The sequence below is a fragment of the Lepidochelys olivacea genome (assembly GCF_965140295.1).
Source record: "Lepidochelys olivacea isolate rLepOli2 genome assembly, chromosome: 26".
Taxonomy (NCBI): Eukaryota; Metazoa; Chordata; order Testudines; family Cheloniidae; genus Lepidochelys; species Lepidochelys olivacea.
The window spans coordinates 13904653-13930588 of NC_140436.1; the positions used below are offsets into that span (position 1 = coordinate 13904653).

The 25936-nt window shown below is 62.3% G+C and overlaps 1 protein-coding gene across 10 annotated transcripts in view; it reads right to left on the reverse strand.

Annotated features, from left to right (window-relative positions):
• Window positions 1–7679: 7679 nt before the first annotated feature.
• CAMK2B (calcium/calmodulin dependent protein kinase II beta) overlaps window positions 7680–25936 on the reverse strand; it is a 139732-nt gene continuing 121475 nt past the window's right edge. For 9 of the 10 annotated variants that reach the window (XM_084615175.1, XM_084615173.1, XM_084615171.1 and 6 more), the window contains 5 exons: window positions 19647–19695; window positions 9880–9955; window positions 9541–9635; window positions 8715–8949; window positions 7954–8294 (listed from right to left, as the gene is read on the reverse strand). In XM_084615175.1, coding sequence (XP_084471301.1) covers window positions 8717–8949; window positions 9541–9635; window positions 9880–9955; window positions 19647–19695 — 453 coding nt within the window. In that variant the 3' untranslated portion in view covers window positions 7954–8294; window positions 8715–8716. The other variant, XM_084615169.1, reaches the window with a different exon arrangement.

Sequence of the window (25936 nt, forward strand, 5' to 3'; positions counted from 1 at the left end):
CCAAGCCTTTGCTTCTGCCATTGACAGTTTAATGGGCGGCACTGCAGGGAGGGGCTCGGTTTGCTGGGAGTGGTGTTTGTAGGGGGGTAGTTGCCCCGTGGGGCTTTTTTGCGGAGTCAATGGTGCCCAAATCACAACATGCTAAACGGGGGACAGGAGGGATGGGCCATGACCCCCATGTTGGTCCTCTGGGCTATGCCCTTGAGCCGGTTCGTAATCGATTCATCGGTGCTGACTGCTCATGGGCAGATACCAGAGCCTCCGAAAAGGCCACTCGGGCCTCTACTGGTGCGCTATGTGGCAGAGATCAGACGCTGAGGTGAGGGACTGCAGCACCAAAGCCGCGGGCAGGCAGCCAAGGCCCCAGAATGGTAACTAATCAGCATTGAGTGGGGGGGAGGCCAATCTGCCCCAGCCAATGTCAGCGTGGGGTGTTTCCAGGGGCATAGAGCGCAGGGACTGGGCTCCCCTTTCCCAGCCGTGGCACAGTCCAGGGGGGTGAGGGCACGGGGGTCTCGCCCACAGAAGAAGCCGCAATCATTTCACTTCCTTTTTTTTAAATTTATTTGCAGTTTCCCAAGACAAACCCTCCTCCCCCCAAAATGGGACTCACCATTTACACTTACAAGGCTCAGAAAGAAAAGACAGTGAGAAGCCCAGACAAAAGAACCAAAGAGAAAGCAAGAGGGAAATTCAGCAACAATCCACCGGCATTCAGGGGACGGACAAACAGCTCCTCGGCCTACAGCTGAGTAGTAAGAGACTTGCTCTGAAAAGGGCATGCAGAAGAACGATACCCCCCCGGTCCCCGGCAGCGCACAGGGGTACCAAGGGCACGAATGAAACACCTGCTTCCCCATGCGGCTGTGGAGGGCGCCCCCCCACTCTGGGTTTGGTGCACAAGCAGCTGGAGGAAGCCCCCAGCCTCCGAATTCCCCCCTTTCCTTTCCTGAGCAGCCTATGCCCCCTTCCCGCCCCCAAAGGGTATGCGGGAACAGAGGGGGTGGGTGAGAGCAAAGTGAGGCCCAGTCCCTGGCTTCTTGCTGGGATCCAATGCATTTGGGAGAGGGGCGCGGTGTAGGACTGGACGTCCCCCCTCCCTGTGCTCTGTTCTCCTGCACTAGCCCTAGCCTTGGGGGGGGAACCACCCTCCGGGACACCCCTCCTGAGCCTTGGCTAGACCAGAGGTCAGCTTGTCCTGACAGTGCCCCACTGCTCCAGGCGGGTTGGCGATGCTGGGCAAAGCCCAAACTATGGGGTAGGGCCGGCAGCCACCCACTCCCTCTAAGAGCCCTGCTCTCTTTCAATGCCGTGTCCGTGCTGGCTGGACGTACGCCGCTGAGTTGGTCCAATGCCCCTGCTGTTTCACTGTGTCCCTGGAGAGCTCTTCCTCTCCCATGGATCCAGCTTGGTGCCAGGGGGCCAGCCTCCCCCCATCCCCCCACAAGAGCCCGGCTCATTCACTGCACATACCAGGAAAACGCCCAGCTCTCTGCTCCCAGCACACCCCAAACCCCTCGGCACTCACAGGAACTGCTCCCTGCACTTTGCAGGGGGGCCCTGGCACCAGCTGGGAGAGCAAAGGGGGACAGAGAGCCCATGCTGTGGGGCAGAATGCTGAGGCCTGCCCTCCCCGTGAGCCATGCTGCCTGCCTTGGTGACCCCCGCCCCCGGCACAGGGCCCTGGACTATAACCCCACCAGCAAGGTGCAGGAACCAAGTCAAGATGGCCACAGGCTAGGTCCCAGCAACCTTCTATGCAGGACACACCTGATGCCCGTTTGTCCCTAGCCAGGCCAGGACTGTGCAAATGTCCCTGATCCAAACCTAACAGGGCTTGCGAGGGCTGGACCAGCGGCCGAGGTGCTGATGCCATCCCAGGTGCGCACGGCTGGCTCCTCTCCGAGTTGGGGCAGGGTGGCCCTACAGAGCCGTGACACCGCTCCCCTACTCGCTCTTGCCCCCTGCTTCAGCACTGCACCCCGCAGCTTGCCGCCAGCCACCCACCCGCCCTGCAACTCCACCCACTGTCCTGCCATGACTGAGGAGCCCAGCCCATGCCCACAGTGGGTATAATGCCCAGGCTCTTAGCGCTGGCTTGGGGGGGAGGGCGGGAGATCAGCTCCTGCTCTGCATTTCACACACACACCCCCCAGCACGATCCTGCAGGGCTCACGGCGCTGTGGGCTGTCCAGCCACCCCAGGTGGAGTCCCACCCACGCGAGCCCCTTCGGCGGCACCTCGGAGGGAGGACATGAGTATCGTGGGGCAATGGGGCACAGGAATGCGGGGGGGGAGGAGAGGAACTTGGAGCCGTGTGAAAAACACCAGGGATCCAGTGACTGCAATTCCTCATGCGCCTCTCACCTGCGCCTCTCACCCCCTGCCCTGCCACCATCCACCCAGCCACCCCCTTCCCTGCCACCCGCTTCCCACCTGCGCCCTGCTGCCCCCTGCCCTGCCACCCCCTTCCCACTTGCGCCCTGTCACTGCTTGCGCCCTGCCTCCCCCTGCCCTGCCACCATCCACCCAGCTACCCCCTGCCCTGCCAACACCCTTCCCACCTGCGCCCTGCCGCCCCCTGCCCTGCCACCATCCACCCAGCCACCCCCTGCCCTGCCACCCCCTGCCACCAGCTCAGCTGCCAGCAGCTGCTGTTGTCATGGCCGCCCTGGCCCGGGTGCTGTCCCGGCAGCGTTTAGCACTGGGCCTCTCCTGGCTGTCAGCTCCCCCCCACCGCCCCCCTGGGCTCGAGGTGGCACCTGGATGGGGAGGGGGAGGGGAGCAGGCCGCCTGCTGAGAGCCCCACACCTGGGTCTGACCCTAGGGGACGGGCACAGGCTGGCAGCGGGTGCCCGGTGCTACAGCCCAGCAGTGACGGGCTGCTGAGCGGAGGGCGACACGAGGGTCCCAGGAACCGGGTCTCAAGTCGAGGATTTTTTTATTATTTTTTTTTTTTGCAAAACTTGGGCCAGGCCCAAGTTCCGTTTGTCATGCACCATGGTACCGTAATGCTCCTAATAATGGGCAGCACGGCGTTCTGGGCTATGCTGGAGAGGCCCTCCTGGGACTACCATACTACACCTAATAATGGACCATATATGACACCATGGGCCCTGGGCCCTGCCAGGGGCTCCTAGGCATTGCCGTAATGCACCTAATAACAAGTGTCTGGAACCATGATACGATAATACACCTAATAATGGACAGTATCTGGTACTATGATACCATAATACACCTAATAATGGCCCATACATAACACCATGGGGTCCTTGGCCATGCCAGAGGGGCCCCCCTTCCCATCCTACCACTACAGTAATACACCTAATAATGGACCATGCATAATACTATAGGGTCCTGGGCCATGCCAGGGGCTCCTAGTCACTACCATAATACACTTTATAATGTACAGTACCTGGCACCATGCAGTCCTGGGCCATGCCAGGGGTCCCTAGGGACTACCGTAAAACACCTAATAATGCACAGCACATAACACCATGGGGTTTTGCGTCATGCCATGGGCTCTTAGGCACTACCGTAATACACTTAATAATGGACCGCGTATAACACAATGGGGTCCTGGGCCATACCAGAGGGGTCCCTCTCCCCTTCCTACAACTACCATAATACACCTAATAATGGAGCATGCATAACAACATGGGGTCCTGGGCCACACCAGGGGCTCCTAGGCATAACCGTAATACACCTAATAATGAACAGCACCTGGCACCATGCAGTCCTGGGCCATGCCAGGGGTCCCCAGGCAGGACCATAAAACACCTAACGTACCGCGCACAACACCATGGGGGGGCTGGTTCATGTCCCCGACTCTATGCCCGTTCCATGGAGGAGCTGAGGCAGCTCCCACCTTTAGTGCCGGCACGCAGACCCCTGCTGTGTCCGCCAAGCTGGCGGCAGGCTCACCCACCCACCATCCTCCACAGCCTGAAAACCCAACCTTGTGGGGACAACTTTCCAGGCTGCTGCACCACCGTGGCGTCAGCCGGCCCTGCAGCCGGGGCCAGCGGTGAGGTTAGCCCTGTGGACCCCTCTGACTGGTCCCAAGGGTAGGTCCTTCCACAGCCATGGGCTCGGTCAGTGACGAGGGGGCCTGTCCAGTGAGTGCAGCCGGGACCGCAGGAGAATCTCTGCTCCTCCCTGTGGAGCTCTGGAGGGGCAGCTCCACCCAGGGCCGTTGCTCATGGACGGAGCCAGGCAGGCCCACGACCCAAACCCCAGGGTCCTCATGAGGGGCTCGTGCTCCATTCGAGGGCTGCCCCAGGCCGGTGCAGGCTCAGATGCTGGCAGGGCTCTCCTCCATCGGCCTCCCACCAGGCGGCTGGCCCTTCCTGCGACCCGGCCGGGGAGAGGAGAAGGTGGTGAGCCTCCACGGCCTCCAGCACTCGCGCCCGGATGTCCAGCTGACAGCTCCGCTCTAGCCCAGCGGAGTCACGGGCTCCATGCAGGTTCTCTGCTCTGTGCCGTGCAGGCCGGCCGACTGGCGGAGAAGACTGGCCCCGTCTGCCCGTCCCAGGAGAAGGGAAGGTGCCGCGTGCCGAGCCCCTCACCGGTAATAGGCCCCGGCCGGGGCAGGTGTACAACACCTTGGAGAGTCTCCGAGCAGCTGGTGCCGCCTGTCACGACCACTCAGCACCAGCGACCAAGAGCCTGGGGAGTTTCGACTCGCCCTTGTCCTTCGCCGCTAGGACCCCGGCTGACGAGCATTGGCAGTGTGGGGAAGGGACGCACGGAGTGGCCCGCGGGGGTTGCTGTGAAACTCAGCGATTCCTCTAGGGTCGAGTCTGGGGGAAGGGAATTCTCTTCGTGGCGGTGGGCGGGTCAGCCAGGTGCGGCCCCAAGTCGCTCACCCCGCCAGCCGCTGGGATGGCATCGCGCGGGGCGACTGTCCTGGAAAGGCGAGTGGGTCAAACGGTGGCCCGGTACGTGCTGCTCGTCCAAGGCACAGGGCCCATGGTGGGGCAGTTTCCCCACTGGTGGGAAGGGTCGAACCGGCCCCTTCAGGATCGACCTGGGGTCGGGTTGCCCAGAAGGTGGGTTCTCGCCCGGCGGCCCTGTGCCTCGCGGGTTCAACCAGCGGCAGATGCTGCACGGAGCGGACAGACGTGCCTCTTGGTGCTCGGAGATGCTCTCCTTAAACCCCGGCTGCTGGGCAGTCTTTGTCTGTGGGGAGCCACAGCCCGAGGCAAGGAGACGCCAGGTCATGGTAACCACCGAGTCGCGACAAACAGCACGGAGATCGCCGCAGGCCCAGAGCGTGCGGCCCCGGGACGGGAATGACCCCCCCCACCATACCCTCGGCTCGGCGCATGAGAGCCACTGTGCCGGCCCCTCGCGACGGGCCCGGCTCGCACGCAATCGCCCAGCGTGGGCACAGGGCGCGCCCACGGCTGGCACACGCAGGACCCAGCCCGCGAAGAGGAAAGGGTGGTTGTGGCCGCGGGCTGGGGGGGAGAGAAGTTGGGGATGTGGTGCAGTTAGTTTCTCTAGTTGTAGCTCAGCCCCCAGAGCCCCCTCCCAATAACAAAGGGAGGCCGAGCCTCCCGGCCAGCCCCACACTCGCCCCCCATTAACACAGCGCCCGTCCCATCCCCCATGCTCTGCCCCCCGATATAAACGATAACGCCCGGATTGGCTTGCCACAATACGCAGACCACCCCCGGCACCCCTTCCCCGTGGGTCATGCGCTATCCTGTACTCGACCCCCATGAGGCCCACGCCCCATCCCCACAGAGCACACTGCACCCCCTGTGCCCTATCCCCACAGGGCACGTGCCCCCACGTCCATCCTGTGCCTGATTCTCCCACCTGCTTCTTGCCTGGGCACTTTCATGCCAAGTGGGCTTTGCCCCTTCCCCGGGCAGTTCTCCTCCACACTCTGCACGTCATGGCCAGTCACCTGGACCCACGGTGCCCCTCACTTCCACCGGGCAGTGCTGGCCCCACGGGGCTGGAGCGACGTGTCCCCCGTTTGCTCCTCTAGGACTTCCTGCCGCCCTGTGAGCAAACTATCCAATTCCCCTGGTCCTGACTGCCCATCACATCCCCCACCTGCCCCGTGCCCCCCACTGCCCCCTGCCCCACCCCAACTGCCCCCGTCCTTCCCCTACTGCTCTGCCCACCACTGCCCCTCCACCAGTCGCACCCCTACTGCCCCGGCCCCTGCCTCACCCTGACCTACACCTGCCCACCGCATTGGACCACCCCTTTCCTCCTGCCCCACCCTTACTGCCCCCACCTACCCCCAGCGCCACCCCCAAAACCCCGCCACCTCCAGAAGCCCCGCCCACCTGCCTGTGACCCGTCTCTGTGCCCAAACACTCTGCCCCCTGCTCATGCCATGGGAGACGGGGATCCCTGAGCCATCGCATGTGCGCCAAGCTGCCCAGGGAGTCAGGAGCCACAGGCTCCGTCCCTGCCTCCCACACCAAACCTGGGCTTGCCTCGCGGGCGCCACGCGGCTCCAAGGACCCCACTGAGCGAGCCCTGCCAGGGCACACGGCCAGCCCCATCCCACAGAGCCAGCGGCCCAGCTGGGAGCAAGGCTGCAGGGCTCCAGGAACGAGCCCCCTGCCCAAGACCTCGGTGGTGCCAGGGTCTTTCCCAACCCATTCCCCAAAGGCCACTTCAACTGGGACCTCTGGAGCGCGCCCCACGCGGGTACGTCGCCTGGCACTCACACGGCCCACGGGCACAGCCGGCCATGGCAGCAAACGGGGCAAGGCCGGGCTCACCAACACGCTGAGGGGCTGTAAGCCCAGCTGGCTCCACAGAGCAGAGGTCAGGCGCTGACGAGGGGGGGAGCCCACTGTTGGCCCCTTGTGCCCGTTCAACACCCCAGCCCCAGCCTGTCCCCTTTGCCCCTACCTGTGACTCAGCCCGGACTGTCCAGCCAACCCCTCTCTGGGAGAGGGGCCAATCGAACATCCCGGGGGCAGCAGTGGCAAGGGGCTGAGCTGGGATGGGGGGCACCGGCTCATTGAACATGGACAAGGCAAGGAGGAGGAGGGGACCCAGATGCAGCAGACACGTGGAAGGGCAGCTCAGCCCCTCGCTTTTGAGGGAGTCCAGCCCCAGAGCCCAGGCCTTCGAGCTGGAGACAGGACCAGAGAAACCCCCGTTTGGTTTCCTCTCCCCTGCGGGGAATCTGACGGAGCGCTGGCCAGAGGTGGGCTTAGCTGGAGACCACGGCTCCCCTGGGACTGGGTTGCTGGGACGCTGGAGATCCCCTGCGGCCGCTGGGGGAGCAGGATTGGCCCTGCTGCACTCTGCGCTCCACCTAGGGCCTCCCCGCCCTGCCCGTCCCTCTGGAAATTCAGCGTCCAGCAATAGCCGAGAGAGAGGCCTTGGCGTGTCACCCCTGTGCCAGGCCTCCAAGCTCCGCCACTCCCCACCACCTCGGGACCGTCCCTGAGCAAATCCCGGCACAGCCATGCCACCAGCAGGCGAGGGGGTCGGGGGAGTGGGTTCATCTCACAAGATCTGGGCCTTGGCAAGAATTTGGCATATCTCCACTTCGCGACACCCCCTTCTCCACCCCCTGGTTGGCGGTGTATAGGGAAAGCCAGCCGTCGGCTAGCGGGGGGCCGGGGTGGGCATCCAGGCCCAGCAAAGCCACGGCTCCAGCGACCAAACCCACCAAAGAAGAAACGAACGAGGCGTCCGAAGAATAGTAATATCATCGTCATCGTCATCAGAACAATCCACAAGCACAGCTAGAAGGGGAAGATCCGGGGATGCCCGAGCGCTCGGGAGCAGAGTCCGCTGTCGAGGAACGGTTCGAAAAACAGGTCACAGATGTCCAAGCGCAAACACGACCACGGGACACGACCACGGGGAAGGTCCATGCTTCGACAGAGAATGCAAGTCGTCTCGGCGGAGCGCCGCTCAGTGCGGGGGCGGGCAGCGCGGGGGGCGGGCGGCGCGGGGCTTTGGAAGGAAGGTTTGTATCAGAGTTTTGGAACATTTTCATCGCAACACCCGTTCACCTGGCTGGACAGACACGGGGGGGGCTGGGGAGAGGGGGCGGCTGGGTCTGGAGAGGTCACGGCCGGGCTTGGGCGCGGGGCGGGGTTGATTGGTTGTTTTGTTTTTTTTTGTTGCTGTTGATTTTTTTGTTGGTTTTGTTGGGGTTTTTTCTGCAAACACAGGCACTGGAAGGGGGCGGGGGGGGACACGTGCATGCGGGCGCGTGCTCGGCACCGCTGCTCCCGGCTAGCGGCTCAGCTCAAATCACCGTCTCCTTCGGGACGAAACCAAAACAGCCAGCGGTAGCTCTGCAAGACACAAACACACACATGCCGTGGGCCGTGCCAGCCCCGCAGAGCCCGTGCCGGGACGGCCCCTGGGGCAGACGCAGCGGGAGGCCCCAGGGGCTCTGCCCCGGCCGCAGAGCTGCGTCTACACCAGGGTTTGGCTGCCGTAGCGGGAGGGGAGTCTTGTCACTTTCCAAGCCAGCAGAGCTTCCTAGTGTAGACCGGGCCTAGCTGCTCCTGCTGGGGGCTTCCACCAGAACCAGACCTGCTGACCCACCCCGTCGAGGGTCCCTCCTCGTGGGCACAGCCCCCTCTGCCAGCCCAAAGCAGGGCTGGGTCAGCAGGGGCTGGTTCTGGTCGCACCATCCCTGGAGCGGCACCGGTGGGGGTGAGGGTGGTCCGCCCGGCGGGGGGGGGGGGTCGCTCGGGCCCTGGCCTCACCTTCACTGCAATGGTGCCACGGGTGCCCCCGAGCAGTGGAAGTGGACGTTCTGCCACTTGCCGTCACGGCGGTGCCAGACGCGGGTCTCCTCGGACTGGCTGGTGCGGGGGCGGCCCTGCCCGTCGATGTACTGCGTCAGGCGGATGTAGGCGATGCAGGCGGCGTCCTCCCCGATCACGTGCACGTGGGGGTTCAGGATGGTCGTGTGGATGGGCTTGTTGTTTTTGGATAACACTGGGGAGGCAGAGAGGCTCTGTGAGCCGGGGGGCGGCCTGCACCCCCGGGCCAGGGGGACGGGCCCACGGGACCAGCGGTGAGCCCGGGGAACGCGATTACAGCCTGGGCGGGTCGTGGGGGGTCCTGGGGTGGGGGCAGGTCATGGGGGGGCCCTGGGGTGGGGGCAGCTCTTGGGGGCAGGGCTGTGGTGAGGCCCACTGAGTCAGAGTCAGGAGGCGTCTTGCTCTGAGCATCAAATCAAGGGCCAGGGCCCAGCCAGAAGGATCCTGGGTGCTGAGCTGGGTTGGGCTGACAGGACCCCTGGGCGCCAAGCCAGGCCAGCCAGCAGGACCTCTGAGTGCCAAGCGGGGCCAGGGGGCAGGTCCCCCCAAGTCCTGTGCCGTGCTGGCCGATACGACCACTGGGCACCGTGCTGGGCCGGCTGCCAGCAACCCCGGGCACTGAGCCAAGCCCAGCCAGCAGGCCCCCAAACCCTGCGCTGGGCTGGCCAAGGTGAGCCTGGAGGCCGAGCTGGGCCGGCCGTCAGCACCCCTGGGTGCAGGCTCCGGGGGGCCCAGCCCGGCCCTGGCAGTGGGCACGCTCACTCACAGTTTTCGAAGTAGAATCGGTGGAAGTCCATCCCCTCGACCAGGTTGCCCAGGGCTTCGGGTTCGAATGACGTCAGGCCTGGGTCGCAGATCTTCCTAGAAGGGAAGAGCTGGGCGGTGAGCCACCGGGCAGGGCGCCTGGCCGCGCCCCAGCCCCACCCAGAGAGAACCCGCTGCCCCTCCGCCGGGACCCCCCATCTCCCCACCTGGCGGGCAGGGCCCCTGCCTCCTCCCCCGCCTGGGCTTGGCTCTCAGCATGGCCCGGGGGGTGGGGTGGGGCCCTTGCCCTGGCTGCCCGCAGAGCCCCCCACCCAGCCCCGCTCGGCCCCCGGGGACTCACGCGTAGGCCTCGAAGTCCCCGTTGTTCACGGCCTCGATCAGCTGCTCGGTGATCTTGATGATTTCCTGCTTGCGGGCTGCAGGGCGGAGAACGGGGGGTGTCAGCAGGGGGCGGGCACCGGGGGGAGCCCGTGGCCCCCTGGGCCAGACCTGGCCGTTACCCACGGGTGGGCTGGCTCATCGCGACCCACCGTCTGCTGGTCCGGGGCAGAGCCCGGCACACGGGCCTGCCCCCTTCCGCCCTGGCCGAGGCGCTGTGTGTGTGGGTGTGTGTCTGGGGGGTGCATACGGGGGACGCCCGCTCTGGCCCTGCCTGGTGGGCGCCCCCAGGGCTTCTGCCTCCAGGGCCCACAACCGGGCACCGCCCACCAGAGCAGCATGCCCTGAAAAACCAGTCAGCTCGAGTCCCTTCCTCACACCCTCCCGGCCCAGCCCCATAACCCTCCCACGCCCCATACCCACCATCTCCCCTGTGCCCCATATCCAGCCCGGGTCCAGAAACCTCCCACGCCCCATTCCCAGCCCAAGGCCACAAGCCTGCTGCACCCTATGCCCACCACAGCCCTCCCATGCCCCATGCCCACCCCTCTGGTGCCCCTTGCCCAGCCAAGCCCTATAGCCCTCCTGCAGCCCATGCCACAAACCGCCCCCACCCCCCGTGCTCCATGCCTGACCCCCATCGCTGTGAAGCAGGCCTGGGGGGAGGAAGGGGGCCTGGGAGAAGCCCAGGCGACCCATTTAGCTCAGCGCCCATGCATTATGCAGCAGAGCCGCGGCTCAGCTCCCCGCCAAGGCTGGCTCCTCGGAGCGGCGCTCGGAAACTTCTGGCCTGCTCCGCGGCATCCATTTCCTGCCCCCGGGCCCCGCTGGGATCCCCCCTCCTTCCCCACGGGCCTGGCAGCCAGCCAGCCCTGCCCCTTGTGCCCTCCTGGGCTGGGGCAGAGTGGAGCTGAGCCTCTCCAGGGGGCAGGGGTTGGGGTCAGGGCATCCCGCCCCGCTCCCAGTCACAGCGGGGAGAGGGAGGGGAGATGCAGGCCCTGAGATACTTCAATCCAGTGCAGTGGGGGGTTCTAGTCTAACCCCTCTCTAGCCGGCACCCCCGGCCTCAAAGCTCCTAGGGGCCTGGAGCCTGCCCCAGAGGGGCTCTTCTTGCCAGGCACCCCGGTTCCCCTTTCTCTCGCTGTCTGGCCATGGTCCCTGCTCGCCCACAGAACAGCCCCTGCAAGGAGTGATGCGTGGGGACACCCCCTCCCTGCCCAGCATAGCTGGGGGAATACACGGGAGGCACACCAGGCATCAATACCACCAGCCGTGGGCAAGGGCGAGGGGCCAGCTGGCCCGCACGGAGGAGTTGCACAGTCATGGCCCGTCTCGTCCGGGCTCCTGGCTGCATCAGTGGCCAGCCCCAGGTGGTTCAGCAGAAGCCAACAGTGGCAGATGGGGGCTAATCTGTCTCCCTCCATCCCTGCCTGAGGCTGGTTTTAGCCCTGAAGCACGAGCTTTGCTATCCCTTCTCAAATTCGCTGCCATTAACTGTGCTGACTCTGGAGGTTCTTGTTAGCCACACAACCGTCTCATCCTTTTTGACTCTTGTTCTTGGCCTCAACTGCTTCCAGTGACAGGGAGTTCCACCGGCTAACGGTGTGACAAAACAGCTCCCTTTATCGGTTTTGAATTTCAGTGTCCCTGAATGTTGCCTTGTTCTTATGTTTGGAGATGGGAGAACAGACGCTTCCCCTGCTTTTAGCTTATGCTTTTAGCCGGTCCCCTCTTATTTGTCGCCTCACGAAGGGAAATGAGCCCAGTCCTTTAAATCGCTCGTCACAGGAGTGTTATTCCAGGCCCTTGTTCGTTCCCATGGTGCACTGAGCTGGGGGGCCTGGTCCTGCCCACCAGAGCCAGATGGGGCTCCCCCACTGATTTCTAGAATGGCTTGATAGTATTTTTCGGAAGTGTCTAAGAAAGCCCCTCTAAGCCACACGGCCCAGTGGAGCCAGGTGCGTGTGAATAGCATTTTGGGGCTGCAGGTCTCTGGGTGGGTCTGCGTGGGGAACTGTCGGCTCGGTTATTAGTTACAAGTCATGTTATTGTAGCCACGGTCCAGGTACCCAGCTCAGGCTGACAATACTGCTGTGGTTAGACCAGGACAGCTCCCCGCACAGACACACTGACCCCAGGGCTGGACAGCTGCAACTAGAGCCTCTCCTGGCTCCCTTGACCATTGGAGAGGGATAGGGTGAGCGAGGCCTGGCCCAGACCCACAGGAACATCCAGCAGGGACTTCCCAGGGGCAAGCCCATCCCCACTCCTCTGCCCAACACACTCCCACCCCACCCCCCCCGAGAGCCTGCACCCATCCTTCTTGCCTGGGGCCCTCCATGCGACTGCCCCACTGCTGAAATCCCCAGGCCCTCCTCACTCCCTGCCTATGGGGCTTCCCCCACAGGCCCCCTGCCCTCCGCTGCTCACTTCCTCACCCGGACCCAGGTGCTACCCTACGTGCTCTCCAGGCTGGTCCCCAGACCCGCTGGCTCGCCATCCCTGCCCCTGCTCAGGCTCCAGCCCCCCGGTCCCCTCCACAGCGTGGGCGCAAGAGCCTTCTCCCCTGCAGCCTCCCGGCCTCGCTGCCCTCATTTCCAATGGCATTGGTAACCTTTGCTCCTCCCGCACCCAGCCCACGCACTACAGCCCCCTCCCGCTCAGCACCACGCGGCGCATGCCGTGTCCGGGCCCAGCTGGATGCCAGGGTCCCAGCCCAGGGCCTTGACACTTTCGAGGAAGAGGAGATGCGAGGGGCCCTTGGGGTTGAGCCCTTGTGCTGTAACCCCGGCTCCTCTCTCAGATTCACACCACGCAGACGGGAGCAGAACTAGGCCCCCTGAACGGCGCCAGGCTGTGGCCGTATCAGGACATCAGCCCTGGCCTGCGGGAGGGACCTCGCGCCCTGGGCCCCGGGTTGAACAGCCCATACCCTCTTGGGATCAGCCAGCCAGCACCAGTCCTCGCTGCCCAGAAACCACCCAGCATGCCCTCCTGGGGCAAGTGCCACAACCCCTACTGAGCCTTGCTCCCCTGCCCCGGGTCTGCCCCCCACCCCTGAGTTAATTCAAATCCCTGCCCCTCCACATCAGCTCCGGCTAATCGTCCTTAGCACCCAGCAGAGCCTTCAGGGGAAGGGAACGCTCTGTCCCCACCCCAGCCCGCTCCAGAGACTCCCCAAATCCTTCCCTGGCCCCAGCCAAACCAGCCCTTACCTGGGAGCCTGCCGGCCATGCCTGCTCCTCTCTGCTCAGCTCCCCACCCCTGGCTCAGTGCTAGCTGCCGGGCACGGCAGCTCCCATTCCCTGTGTCTGCCCCTGTCATCCAGCCCTGTAAACGATCCACGCCGGGACTCCCGGTGCCCAGGACACCCGCCTCTCCGCTCCAGGGAAACAAGTGTGAACCTGAACTGAGCAAAACTCTCCTCCCGCCAGCATGTCCCAACACAGCTCTGCCGACGCCCCTCAGTCCTGACCCAGCAGCCCTCTCTGATACCCCCACTCCGCCCCCCGACTCTGCCAGTGGCCCTCCATGCTGCCGTGCCAGCCCACTGGTTCCCACCTGGGCATTGCGGACGGGTTTGGGCTCCGTGGCAGGAGAGGACACACTGAGACCCAGCCCCGGGGCAGCTGCCAGGGCAGATTTCAGGGCGGATCCAAGCTGGGTGACTGAGGTCGAGCCGCAGCCCCCCTCCCCAAGCCCCACTACTTACGCTGGGGAGGCAGAGGGTTCGTGACAGCTGGAGATGGGCAGGGCTGGCTGGTGGCAGTGTCCGGGGGCCCGGAGCCCCTCCTCACCGTGTTCAAAAGGTCAGAGAACCTGGCGGCTGGGCCGGGAAGGCCGAGAGATGGGTGAGAAGATGCATGGAATGGAAAAGTGACACGGGGAGGAGCCCAGGGAAAGACGGGATTCACCTGGCCTGGGACGCATGCCCTCCCCGCCAGACCCAGTCACGGCAGCACCGAGGCCGGGCGGAGCCCCTCGGGCACGGGTCTCTCCCCAGCACCTTCCGGCTGAGCAGAGGAGCCGAAAAGGGGAGAGCGCTGGTTGTTTTTACATTCAAAAATCCAGCTCTCCGGAGCGCAGACCACGCAGGGCTGTGATCGAGGTGCCAGGGAGGGGTTCGGGAAGGGGAGGGCTGGTGAAAGCCCCCCGCTTTTGTTTATGGCCCTAGTAATCCACTGGGGGCTGCATGTTCCTGGCTCCCCTCGGTGCCCGACCTGCAGGGATGAGTTTGTTCCAGCCCCAGCTGGAGAGTTTTAGCTCAAGCTCGTGTTTTAGCTGGACACAAATGGCCCCTCTTTGGTGGGAGATGTGGCCCCGAGACGCCCCCCCCCTCCCGCCCCAAAGACAGCACCACCGAGTCAGGGACGAGCCTGCTTCTAAAGGCAAAAACCAGCAGGAGAAGCCTTGATACCTGCCCTGCCGGCCCTTGGCACCATGCTGGAAAGGAGCGAGGGGCCCCAGCCCTGACCCCCCCATCCCCGTGGTGGGGTGGCTTATGGGGAGCGGAGCGGCCCGCACCGGCTTTGCTCCAACTGTGTGCAGGGCTCATGGCGCAGCATTGCCAGGCGGGCACTGTGGTCGCTGCGGCACTCAGCTCTGCAGCGGGCGTGGGGTGGGCACACCCTGTTGCTGTTTAGCCCAGCGAAGAGAGGCCAGCTCCTGGCCCGGGCACCATTCGGCAGCGGTGAAATGGGGGTGGCGGATGCCCACGTTGGGACCTAGCCGGCCCCGCCTTGGTGAGGGGCTGCGGTGGGCAGAACCGCACCAGAAGGGGCCCGGTTCCTTTCAAGCCAAAGGAGACAGAGCATGTCTAGAGGCCTTTGCTTTGGCCCGGAAGAGGGACAGTGATTGGGTCCCGCTGGAAAACCCTGGGGCCCGTTGCTTGCCCAATCCCAGCAGGCACGCCCGACTAGAACCGGGGCTGTCAGCTGCCACTCGGACCAGGGGGAATTGCCCAGGCTCAGAGCGGTGGCAATGCTCGGGGCAACGTCCCCGGTTGGCTGCCCTGGGATGGCAGGCTCAAGGCTAAGGACAGGGGAGTCCCCACAAGTCGTGTCCAGCTCGGCCTCCACACACAGAGCACAGAGCAAACGCCCGGCGCTCAGACCAGGAGCCCCGAAAGAAGCTAGCGAAGGGGCAGATGAGCCGTAGTCCCCACCGCATGCCGCTGGGAGGCACCCGACGGGCGACTTCACCCGGTCATGGCGACCACAGAAACAAGCACAGCGCTTCCAGTGCCGAGCCGCAGGCCCCCCAGCCCTGCTACTTACGCTGGGGAACAAGCGGGTTCGCCACGGCTGGAGACGGGCAGGGCTGGCTTACGGTAGGCTGCGGCCCCTCAGTGTCCGGGGGCCCAGAGCCTTTCCTCACCGTGCTTAAAATATCAGAGAACTTGGTGGCTGGGATGGGACAGACGAGAGAAGGATGAGGAGACAGGTGGAATGGAAGCGTGACGGAGAGGAGGAGTGCGGGGAAGAGCCCGGAGCTGCGGGGAGGCCAGGGGGCTTTTTGAGTTGGCTGGCCCAGCCGCACTGGTTCCGATAGCCAGCGTGCCCTGCGCTCTGCCTATGACCCTGGGGAATGGGACTGGTCTGTGGTTTAGTGTCAGGGCTCCCTAGGGGGCTGAGAGCCAAGAACGCCTGGCTTCGAACCCCAGTCCTGCAATGGACTCGCTGCGTGACTTGGGCCGGGCGCACAGTGGTACCTTGCCATTCTGGGGATGGTAATGATTAACCCCCTCTTTAGCTCTGTGTCTGTACAGCGCCTGGCGCAGTGGGGTCCTGGGGCACGTGGACGTGCCAGTAATACAGTGACCTCTCGTGCACGAGTCTGGAGGCCGGTACTGGGACGATCAATAGAAGGGAGCGATGCTGGCAAATCCAGCTTATAACGCTGCTGTTTGGAGGGGCGCAAGGCAGCAGGAGGCTAAGCCAGCAAACAAGTTCCTGATGAAGTGGGGAGAGAAATGCTCAGCTCTGCTCCCCTGGGGTTTAGGGAAGAGTTCAGGCAGCATCCCAGGGGAAATGCCGGCTGACTTCAGACAAGTACTGCAGGAACGGGTGGAGGGCAGAGATGAAAGGGAAGAGGTCGTGCTGGGGAAGGGGGCAGCATGGCAGGGGCTTTAGAGCGAGTCTCGCGATGTTTGCTCTCTCTTGAAGCCCCAGCTCCTGGAGGCAGGTGATTACCAATAAAGGCTCAGCTTTCCCGCCACTGGCATCACCTGCCTCGCGGAGAAAAGCTTGGCAAGTAACCTAAAGGCGCAGAAACCGGGCGGCAACGAAATGGAACCCAACCTTCATTGGGTCTTTTTTTTTTGAAATCTCAGTCAGGTCTGACGAGGCCACGTTCCGGATTCTGAGGGCCTGGCTCGTCCTGTTTGATTGTCTTACGCCGGCAGCCCTGAACGTGAGCGTCTCTGGGAGCCGGGCCTTCCAGGAAAACTGCACCCATTGCAAGACTCACTCTCAAAGCACGAGAGGCGGCAGATCCGTCTCTCTAGCTTGGCTCCTGGACACCGGGACCTCCTGCCCAAGCCCCAGGGGACAGTCACCTGCAGGGCTGATTGTTCTGCCACAGAGGCCCCAGTCACACCCGCTACTTACGCTGGGGAGGCGGAGGGTTTGTGACAGCTGGAGATGGGCAGGGCTGGCTGGTGGTAGGTTGCAGCCCTTCAGCATCCGGGGGCCCGGAGCCCCTCCTCACCGTGAATAAAATGTCAGAGAACCTGGCAGCTGGGACAGGACAGACAAAAGAATGGAGAGAAGGATGAGAAAACAAATGGAATGGAAAAGCGGCAGACAGGAGGAAAGCAGGGGAGGAGCAGGTGTGGGAGGAGCAGGTGTGGGAGTAGCTGGTGTGGGAGGAGGGTCTGTATTGATTTCCAAGAGCAGGGCTTCTCCGGTGCTGTCAGGGACAGGGAGCAAGGCTATGGACTCCGTGGCGCTAATTTCCCTCTAAGGACCCCTTGGTATTAATACCAAAACCAACCTGCCGTGGCAAAGCCCCTCGGTGCCACAAGGGGCTAGCCCAGGTCGTCGCCTTGCGGCAGGAGAAGGCTGCATTCGTCCTCCAGAACCCACCCCTGCATCCCAGTCTGGGCAAGGGGTGGGGGGGCAGGTGACGGGCGGAAAGGAAAGGCTCCCGGGGCACTTCACTGTGTCGAGATGAACGCCTAACACGCTAAACGCAGACCACGCCTCCGTGCTGCCCAGCTGAGTGGGCACAAAGGGGCCACAGGCAGGCATCCCCTGGTGCAGGCAGCCCCTCTGCCCAGACACAGGGCTCTGTGCCAGCTCCCGGCAGAGTGGAGACCAGAAGGGACGTGGCAGGAGCAGAGAGCAGTGCAACAATTTTGCACCCTTTGCAAAGGCCCAGAGGCTGGGGTGCGATTTAGGGCAGCCCTCGCGTGCTCTGGGGTGGGGTGGAGGGGATGTATCTGCCCCCGCAGCCGCTGAACAGGGCAGAGTGGCTGGGGTTACTCCCTGCCATCTAGGTGCCCTGTCCTCAGCATGGCTAGCCATTATAATCCCCTCCCTAACCTGGATCCCAGGCGAGTCCTGCCCTGCGTCCACCCGCACGACAGCCAGCCCCAGCACGGCTCTCCTGCCAGAGCCGATATCCCACTTCCCGGCTGCGTCCCCGTCGGACACTGACTGTGGGCCCCTGGGCCTGCCTGATGCCCCACACGAGATGGCAAAGCCCCACGAGTTCCCCCCGGGGCCCAGGCAGGGTTGTTCCCCCAGGACGTTTTCTAGCGCTCCGGCCACGGGGCCACTTGGGATGGGAGAGTGGCTGGACGGCCTGTGTGGGAGCAGGCCCTGCACCCCCAGGACGAGCAGTCCAGGTGACTTACACAGGGCAAGAGGAGATGGGCTGTACCAGGGCTCTTGGCTGGGGAAGTGGGGGAGAGCGAGCGGATACAGCAGGAGAGGGAGAGATCCCAGGGAAAGGAGGAACGCTGGGTTTCACACTGCGGGCTGCGGAGAGATGACCGTGGAGCCCTGAGGGGGCATGAATACAGAGAGAGAGACTGAGGCCCCAGGCTGGGAGCCAGGACTCCTGGGTTCTACGCCCGGCTCTGCCCCTGACTCCCAGGTGCTCCATGGCATCGCCCGCTCTCTGACATGGGGCTGGTGACCCAGAGCCCCGCCAGAGGCTACGGGGAATGCTGGCCGGGATCCCGCAGCCCAGGTACCTAGGGCGCAGGAGCTGTGGAACGGCAGAGAAAATCGGTTTGAAAACCAAGCCCCAAAGCCTGCAGGAAAAGGGGATTTCGACCTGGATCCCTGGGGGAGTCCCAGCTCGGGCCAGCCCAGCACCGGCAGGAAACAGGAGAGGAGCCCAACGGCAGCCACATCGGCATGCAGCAAGCTCCAGCCCAAGGCATGCAGAGAGACTCCGGCCCAGCCAGGGCACACAAACAGCGCACCCTGTCCCAGACCCCCCGGCACACGCAGAGTGATCCCCCTCCCAGAACCCCCCACCCCCGGCACACGCAGAGCGAGCCCTGTCCCAGAACCCCTCACCCCCGGCACACGCAGACCGAACCCCGTCCCAGAACCCCCACCACTGGCACACACAGAGTGAGCCCTGTCCCAGACTCACCCCCCCCACCCCGGCACACGCAGAGGGAGCCCCGTCCCAGAATCCCCACAGGCTCCACATTCCCAGCTTCTGGCAAACAGAGGCTAGGGACACCATCCCTGCCCATCCTGGCTAATAGCATTGATGGACCTATCCTCCATGAACTTATCTATTTCTTTTTTGAACCCTGTTGTAGTCTTGGCCTTCATAATATCCTTTGGCAAGGAGTTCCACAGGTTGACTGTGCATTGTGTGAAGAAATACTTCCTTTTGTGTGTTTTAAACCTGCTGCCTATTAATTTCCTTTGGTGACCCTAGTTCTTGTGTTATGAGAAGGAGTAAATAACACTTCCCTATCACTTTCTCCACACCAGGCATGATTTTATAGACCTCAAGCATATCCCCCCTTAGTCATCTCTTTTCCAATCTGACAGGTCCCAGTCTTATTAATCACTCTTCATACGGAAGCTGTTCCATCCCCTCATCATTTGTGTTTTCCTTTTCTGAACCTTTTCCAATTCCAATATATCTTTTTTGAGATGGGGCGACCACATCTGCAGGCAGTATTCCAGATGTGGGCGTACCATGGATTTATATAGAGGCAATATGATATTTTCTGTCCTATTTTCTATCCCTTTCTTAATGATTCTCAGCATTCTGTTCGTTATTTTGACGGCCGCTGCACATTGAGTGGATGTTATCAGAGAACTCTCCGCAAGGACTCCAAGATCTCTTTCTTGAGCGGTAACCGCTAATTTAGACCCCGTCGTTTGATAGGTATCGTTGGGACTCACCCATGGAATTCAGCTCCGGGTCCTCTCCACTGACTCCTGCCAGTTCTGAGCCACGGCAGTGCCCCAAGCAGGGTGAACCCCCCCAAACTGCCCCTAGATCCCACAGGATTGAAGTGTCTCTGGTTCAGTGTCCCCTCTCCTGTCTCTGCCCCCTCGTCTTCCCCAGGCCCCCCGCTTGGCCCCCATTCTGCCCCCTCGCTCCCAGCCGACCCCACAACTGCCCTTCTCCTGGCTGATCACTCAAGGCTGCTAACACAGAGACGCCAGCTGGCGGGCACGGCCTGCCACACCTTGCTGCCCGGCCAGCCCTGGGGGGCACCTGGCTGGCTGCTGGCGGGGCTGTTACCTTTCGTGTCCTCGTCCTCTATGGTGGTGTTGGTGCTGTCGGACGATTCCTGCGAAGACAGGCGGGAGAGGGAGAGAGACCAGAGAGAGCGTTAGGCAGGGCTGGGCCAGGGTCCCCCGGTGTCCGGGCCAGAGCCACGGCCCCAGCTCAACCCACGAGCCTTGTCCTGCGTCTGCCCCACATGTGGCCCCTCTGGGAGTGGTCTATTAGGGCCCCGCTCCTGCCCACTCTTGAGCCGGGAGTGATGCTCAGCAGAACTGTGATGTGGCAACCCCCTTCAGTACCCCCCTGTCACGGAGTCCCCGGGCGAGGCTCTGGAACTGCTCCCCATGAAGCCAGGCAGGACTCTGGGGAAGTCTCCTCTCGGGGAGCAGCCTGTCTGCAGGACACACAGCTCACACAGCTTCCACCTTCCTGGGTCTGACCCCGGAGCATTCAGCAGCCTCTGCCCCTCCGTGTGCTTCCCACAGCCAGTCCGCCCATACTGAGTCCTGGGGAAGCCAGAGGGTCCTGCCCCCCAACTCTGTAGTCAGACGGGACTCTCAGCCAGCCAGGAGAACAGAAGGTTTATTAGACAACGGGAACATGGTCTAAAACAGAGCTTGTAGGTGCAGAGAACAGGACCCCTCAGCCGGGTCCATTTTTGGGGGGGAGGGGGGGTGAGCCAGACAACCATGTCTGCACTTCACTCCATGTCCCTAGCCAGCCCCAAACTGAAACTACCTCCAGCCCCCCCTCCTCTGGGCTTTGTCCCTGTCCCAGGCCAGGAGGTCACCTGATTCTTTTGTTCTCCAACCCTTCAGCTCTCACCTTGCAGGGAGGAAGGGCCCAGGCCATCAGTTGCCAGGAAACAGGGTGTCGGCCATTCTCTGTGTCTAGACTCCTGCACACACCTGCCCTCTAGGGCTCTGCAAGGATCATACACCCTTATCCCACCACCTAGATACTTAAGAACTGCATAGGGGAAACTGAGGCACCCCCACAATATTCAGAGGAAACATTAAGAACAGTCCCGCTTTGTCACATCTCTCCCCCATTCGAGACCGAACTGAGCGGGGTCACTTTAGCCGGTGACCTGGGGAAGTTCAAAGCCACCAACGTTCCCATGGATGTCCCAACATCTCTCCTGTTCCTTGGTGGGAGTTACACCAGGCCCTTCCAGTTTCACGCCCTCCCTTAGGTCGGGGGTGGTCGATAGCACTCGCATGCCACATGTGGGAAGGTTTATGCAGCCCATGCCGTTTTGCCACCCCAAAACACCCGGGGGTCAAACTGGGATCGGGTCTTCTCCCAGCACTCTAGTCTGGAAGGCTGCAATTCGGGCTCTCTTGGTTAAGAGCCCCCATCTTGACCTGGGCCACATACTGTTCACTTACAGAACTAGCATGGAGACATTCCTCTCTCAACAACCTTGTCTCCCCAACAAGCTGGCCCAACACAGCCACTGGGTTATAGGTTATAATGTTCAACTTTCTTAACAGCTTTCACTCCATCTGAGACCTTCTCAGAGCTATCCGCACTGGATCCTTCAACAGGAAAGTCAGTGGATCCATTCACAACTGAAAATTTCTGGCTGTTAGGAACTGAAACTTTCTTGATTAAATCACTTTCACACCCTTCAGTTGCAGAAAACTGCTTGCAAAGACTCCATGAGGATTCCTTTCCCTAGGGCTTTTCTATGCAACAATTCACCCCTCACAGAAATTCTGCTCTTACCCTCTTCACCGAGGGCTTGCTCTCTAGAGGAACACTTTCCTGAGCAACAACAGACTCTTTTTGGGTCTCCCTTACATTCAGAATTATCTCTGGCCCATCCGGCGGATTCCTACACAATCCCCGTTCAGGCAAACTGACAGACTTCCTAGATCCGAAGAAGTGAGCTGTAGCTCACGAAAGCTTATGCTCAAATAAATTGGTTAGTCTCTAAGGTGCCTCAAGTTCTCCTTTTCTTTTTGCGAATACAGACTAATATGGCTGTTACTCTGAAACTTCCTAGATAAAAGGTTAGAAGCATTCTCCTTCCCTTTGCCACACACAAGTTCAGGAATCTTTTCCTTCTTGCTACAGGTTTCCACACCCTCAGTAGGTAACACAATCACATCACCTTCACACAGGGCCATTCTCCCGAGCAGACACAAACTTAGGACCATTCCCTTCCTGGGCTTTAGCTGAATCCAGAACCAGCTCTGAGACAACTGCACTCCCCTTAACCATCACAGGCTGAAAGGCCCCTTCTGTCTGCTCCACAGACAAAGAAGAGCCGGACACACTTTCTCCTTTCCCAGCTTGGGATCTCATTCCCCTGGTCCCAACACACAGGGCTGGTCACAGACAACTGCTTGGAGATCAGGGTAGCTCCCTCCATAGGCAAGTCAATACCCCTGACAGACACAGGCACGTTTCCTTCACTGTCACACTTCTCCACCCAGCTAACAGGTAAGGTCCAGGGACACTCATCTCCCACTCTCCTCGCCTTCCCACCCTGCTGACTAGACACACCCATCAGCTCACAAGGCTGCCTAGGCTCATCCAGACTTTCCTTACCAAGCACCTTGCCACTCCCCACAGATCCCCTGCCCTGCCTGTGTCTCCCCCCACTCAGCTGGGGTCTCAGCTCCCCCCTTGCTCAGCGCTGCCCTTGCTGTCCCAGTGGGGTAGGCAGCGAGCTCCCTGCTTTCCTCACTACACCAGAGCCAGCCTGAGCCCCTGAGCCCCACTCTCCGGTGTGCAGGGGGCCAGGGAGCATCTCTCTCTCCCACCCAGCCCCAGGGGTCTGGTTACAGGCAGGCAGGTAGCCTGAGCCTAGCCGCTCCTCCCCCCTGCCAGCCAGGTCATCTGCATTTTCACTGACCATTTCCCTCTCCGCCGATTGGTTCCCTGGATTCAAATTCAAACCCTCGGCCGTTACAGGAGCAGGGCCTGGATCCTGTCCCAAAGAGACACAGTCACCCCACAACAGGGTCTCGCAGCTGGTGTCCTGGAGCACCCCAACGGCCGGCCAGCCCCACCCCTCCTGGGTCTGCACAGGGATCTGGGCCATAGGCAGGGCGAGGGGCTTCGTCCCTGGGACCCTCACCCAGCTCACACAGCCCCCCAGCGTCTGAGGCTGCACCACCCAGGGCCTGACAACAGTTCTCTCTGTCCCAGGATCTCGCCACCCCACGAATGTCTCCCCATTGACCATCCCCTTCCACTCCCACTGGGGGTTCGAGGGGCCTGGCCCCAGGAAACTCCACACAGACATATAGGTTGGGGTCAGGAGTGGGAGCGTGTCCACCTCCCCACCCATCTGGCTGACGGAGTCTATGGCCTTGGGACCCAGCAAGGGAGCTAGACACCAGGGCTTTTCCGCAGGGTCCCCCTGGTTCAAATCTCCAGCCTGCTCAAAGGCAGTGAGGTGGCATCCACATCCCCCCCTCCTCAACCAGGGGCAGCAATTTAGTCTCGAGGTTCCCTGCGGAACTGGCCCCCCGGGGTCTGTCCCCACTCACCCCTGGGAGGTCCCCTAGGCCTCTCCGCTCCCCCATCACCAGTTCATGCTGCTGCTGCTTCTGCAGCTCTTTCTCGGGCTCTCGCTGTCTCTCACAGTCCTCTTGCTCTCTCGGACTCAGCTCCAATCGCGTCTGTCTCCGATCCCCCGATGGGGAACCCGGTCGTGAAGACCCTCGTCTGGTCGGGGACAGGAGTCTTGGTGATGCCTGGCTCCCACTCCAGCTGCTCCCAGATCCTGCGATAGCCCCATTTGGGGTCAGGAATCTGTCCCTTAGAGCGGTCATCCCCCTCCAGCTGCACGATGAACTCTGCTTTGGTGAACTTTCCAACGCTCAACCCTCTCTTTTTGCACAGGGTTACAATGTCCTTCTTAAGGAGACGGTGACAGGCCCTCACTCCGCCCTTCCCAAGTTGTTATGGACTCACAGGCCCGTGTGCTCTCAGCTCCCCACGGTTTCCAGGGAGAACCCCTAGTGTGCCAGCCCTTCTCGAGGTCACCACCTCTTTGCCAGGGTCGAGCTGCAGACTCCTCTGCCCCTTGGACCGCTCGCTGCAATCCCCAGGGGAACCCTGTTACTGCAAAAGTCCTTCTCTCTCCCCGGGCCAAGCCGCAGGCTCCTCCGCCCCTGAGACTGCTCACCGCAGTCCCCAGGGGGACCCCATTACTGCACAGTCCTTCTCGCTGGTCACACACTCCCAGTGGTTAACCGCCCCCCGAAACCGCTCCTCTCTGAGCCTTCAGCATGCCTGGTCCTCGGCAATCCCCCTTCGTGTTACTGCTCCCCAGTCGCTTACTGCAGGAAGCGCCATCCACGGGGTTCAGTACATCCCACCGCTGCCACCAGTCGTCACGGAGTCCCTGGGCGATGCTCTGGAACTGCTCCCTGCGAAGCCAGTGAGGACTCTGGGGGAATCTCCTTTCTGTGAGCAGCCTGTCTTCAGGGCAAAAAGATCACACGGCTTCCACCTTCCTGGGTCTGACCTCAGAGCATTCAGCATCCCCTGCCCCTCCGTGTGCTTCCCACAACGAGTCCGCCCAGGCAGGGTCCTGGGGAAGCCAGAGGGTCCTGCCCCACAACTCCGCAGTCAGACGTGACTCTCAGCCAGCCAGTGAAACAGAAGGTTTATTAGACGACAGGAACATGGTCTAAACCAGAGCTTGTAGGCGCAGAGAACAGGACCCCTCAGCCGGGTCCATTGGGGGGCGGGGGGCAGTGAGTCAGACAACCCTGTCTGCACTTCACTCCATGTCCCCAGCCAGCCCCAAACTGAAACTCTCTCCAGCCCCTCCTCCTCTGGGCTTTGTCCCTTTCCCGGGCCAGGAGGTCACCGGATTCCTTTGTTCTCCAACCCTTCAGCTCTCACCTTCCAGGGGGGAAGGGCCCAGGCCATCAGTGGCCAGGAAACAGGGTGTCGGCCATTCTCTGTGTCCAGACCCCTGCACACACCTGCCCTCTAGGGCTCTGCAAGGATCATACACCCTTACCCCACCCCCTAGATACTTAAGAACTGCATAGGGGAAACTGAGGCACCCCCACAATATTCAGAGGCAACATTAAGAACAGTCCTGCTTCATCACTCCCCCCCCCAGGCCCCTCAGATCCAGGCCCCCAAACCCACGCTGGGGCCCTCAGAGCCACGTCTGTGACCTTCCCTGCTGGGGCCTTTAGGAAGATATATCTTCCCCCAGTGGGGCCTTAATTCCTCCCTGGAATGAACGGGAGTGGCCCGGAACAGCTGTGCCCACGATGGCAGCCAGGCACAATCTAGTCAGCTGAAGATCTGGCCCCAAGCCCCTCACCGTGGTATCGGGGCGGGGAGTTCTGCTTGCCCTGACGCTCCTGAATGAGGGGCACTGCTGCTAGCTAGCCCGGGGGGGACTCAGGCATGGCTCACGGTAGCCAGGTCTCTCTTGAGGCTCCCACTCATGCCACCTGCCTGCAGCCCTGCCCCTCCAGCGCTGGTGCGGCAGGGAAGGACGGGGAACAGCGCCAGGGACCCCTGGCAGCGCCAGGCAGGACTGCAGGGAGAAAAGCTGCCCTTTGACTCTGGGCCGACAGCCCTCCCCAGAACCCTTCCTTGGGCCCCCCCCCGAGCTCCGTCCACTGGTGCTCTGGATCAGGGTTTCATGCAGCCCAACCCTGCACCATCAGCAGGGAGGCAGGAGCAGCGTGCGGCCCGGGTCTTCCCCCCCGGCAAGAGGCTCTGGGGAAGGAGGGCGGATTGCACAGCCCTCCAGAACGAAGGGAAAATGGAATCTGCCCTTTTCCAGACACATTTACATCAGGTGGCTGCGTCCGGACTTGACTGGACAGCAAACGTTTCCCACTCTCACTCCAGGCAGCTGTCGCCTGTGTTGGAAAATCCCGTCGTGTCCCGACCCCAGGAACAATCCCAGCTCCGGCGGGGGGGGTCATGGGAAGACGTGACCTTAGGTGAGAGCCTGGAGGCCAGCCTCAGTCAGCACGGAAGGGGAAGGAGAGGAACCGCCCCTGTTACGGCACCTTCCGGCTAGTTTAATGCACGGCCAGTCTCTTGGGTTAAGGGGAAGGAACAGCTCGAGTGAGGGGTTTTGCTGGGAGCCCCCTCTCGTCCCGGGCCCACTGAGGAGACCTGCTCTGAAAAGCTGTCGGACACGAGCGCTTCCCAGCCTGTGCAGACGGGTATCAAGCCAGCCTGGGCTGGGAGCCACACCAACGAAGATGGGCAGGAAGTGCCCAGGCAAGGCCAAGGCCTCGGCTTCGTGTCTAAAGGACGGGGCCATCTGGTCACCAACGTCCACCGCCAAGCAGCGAAGG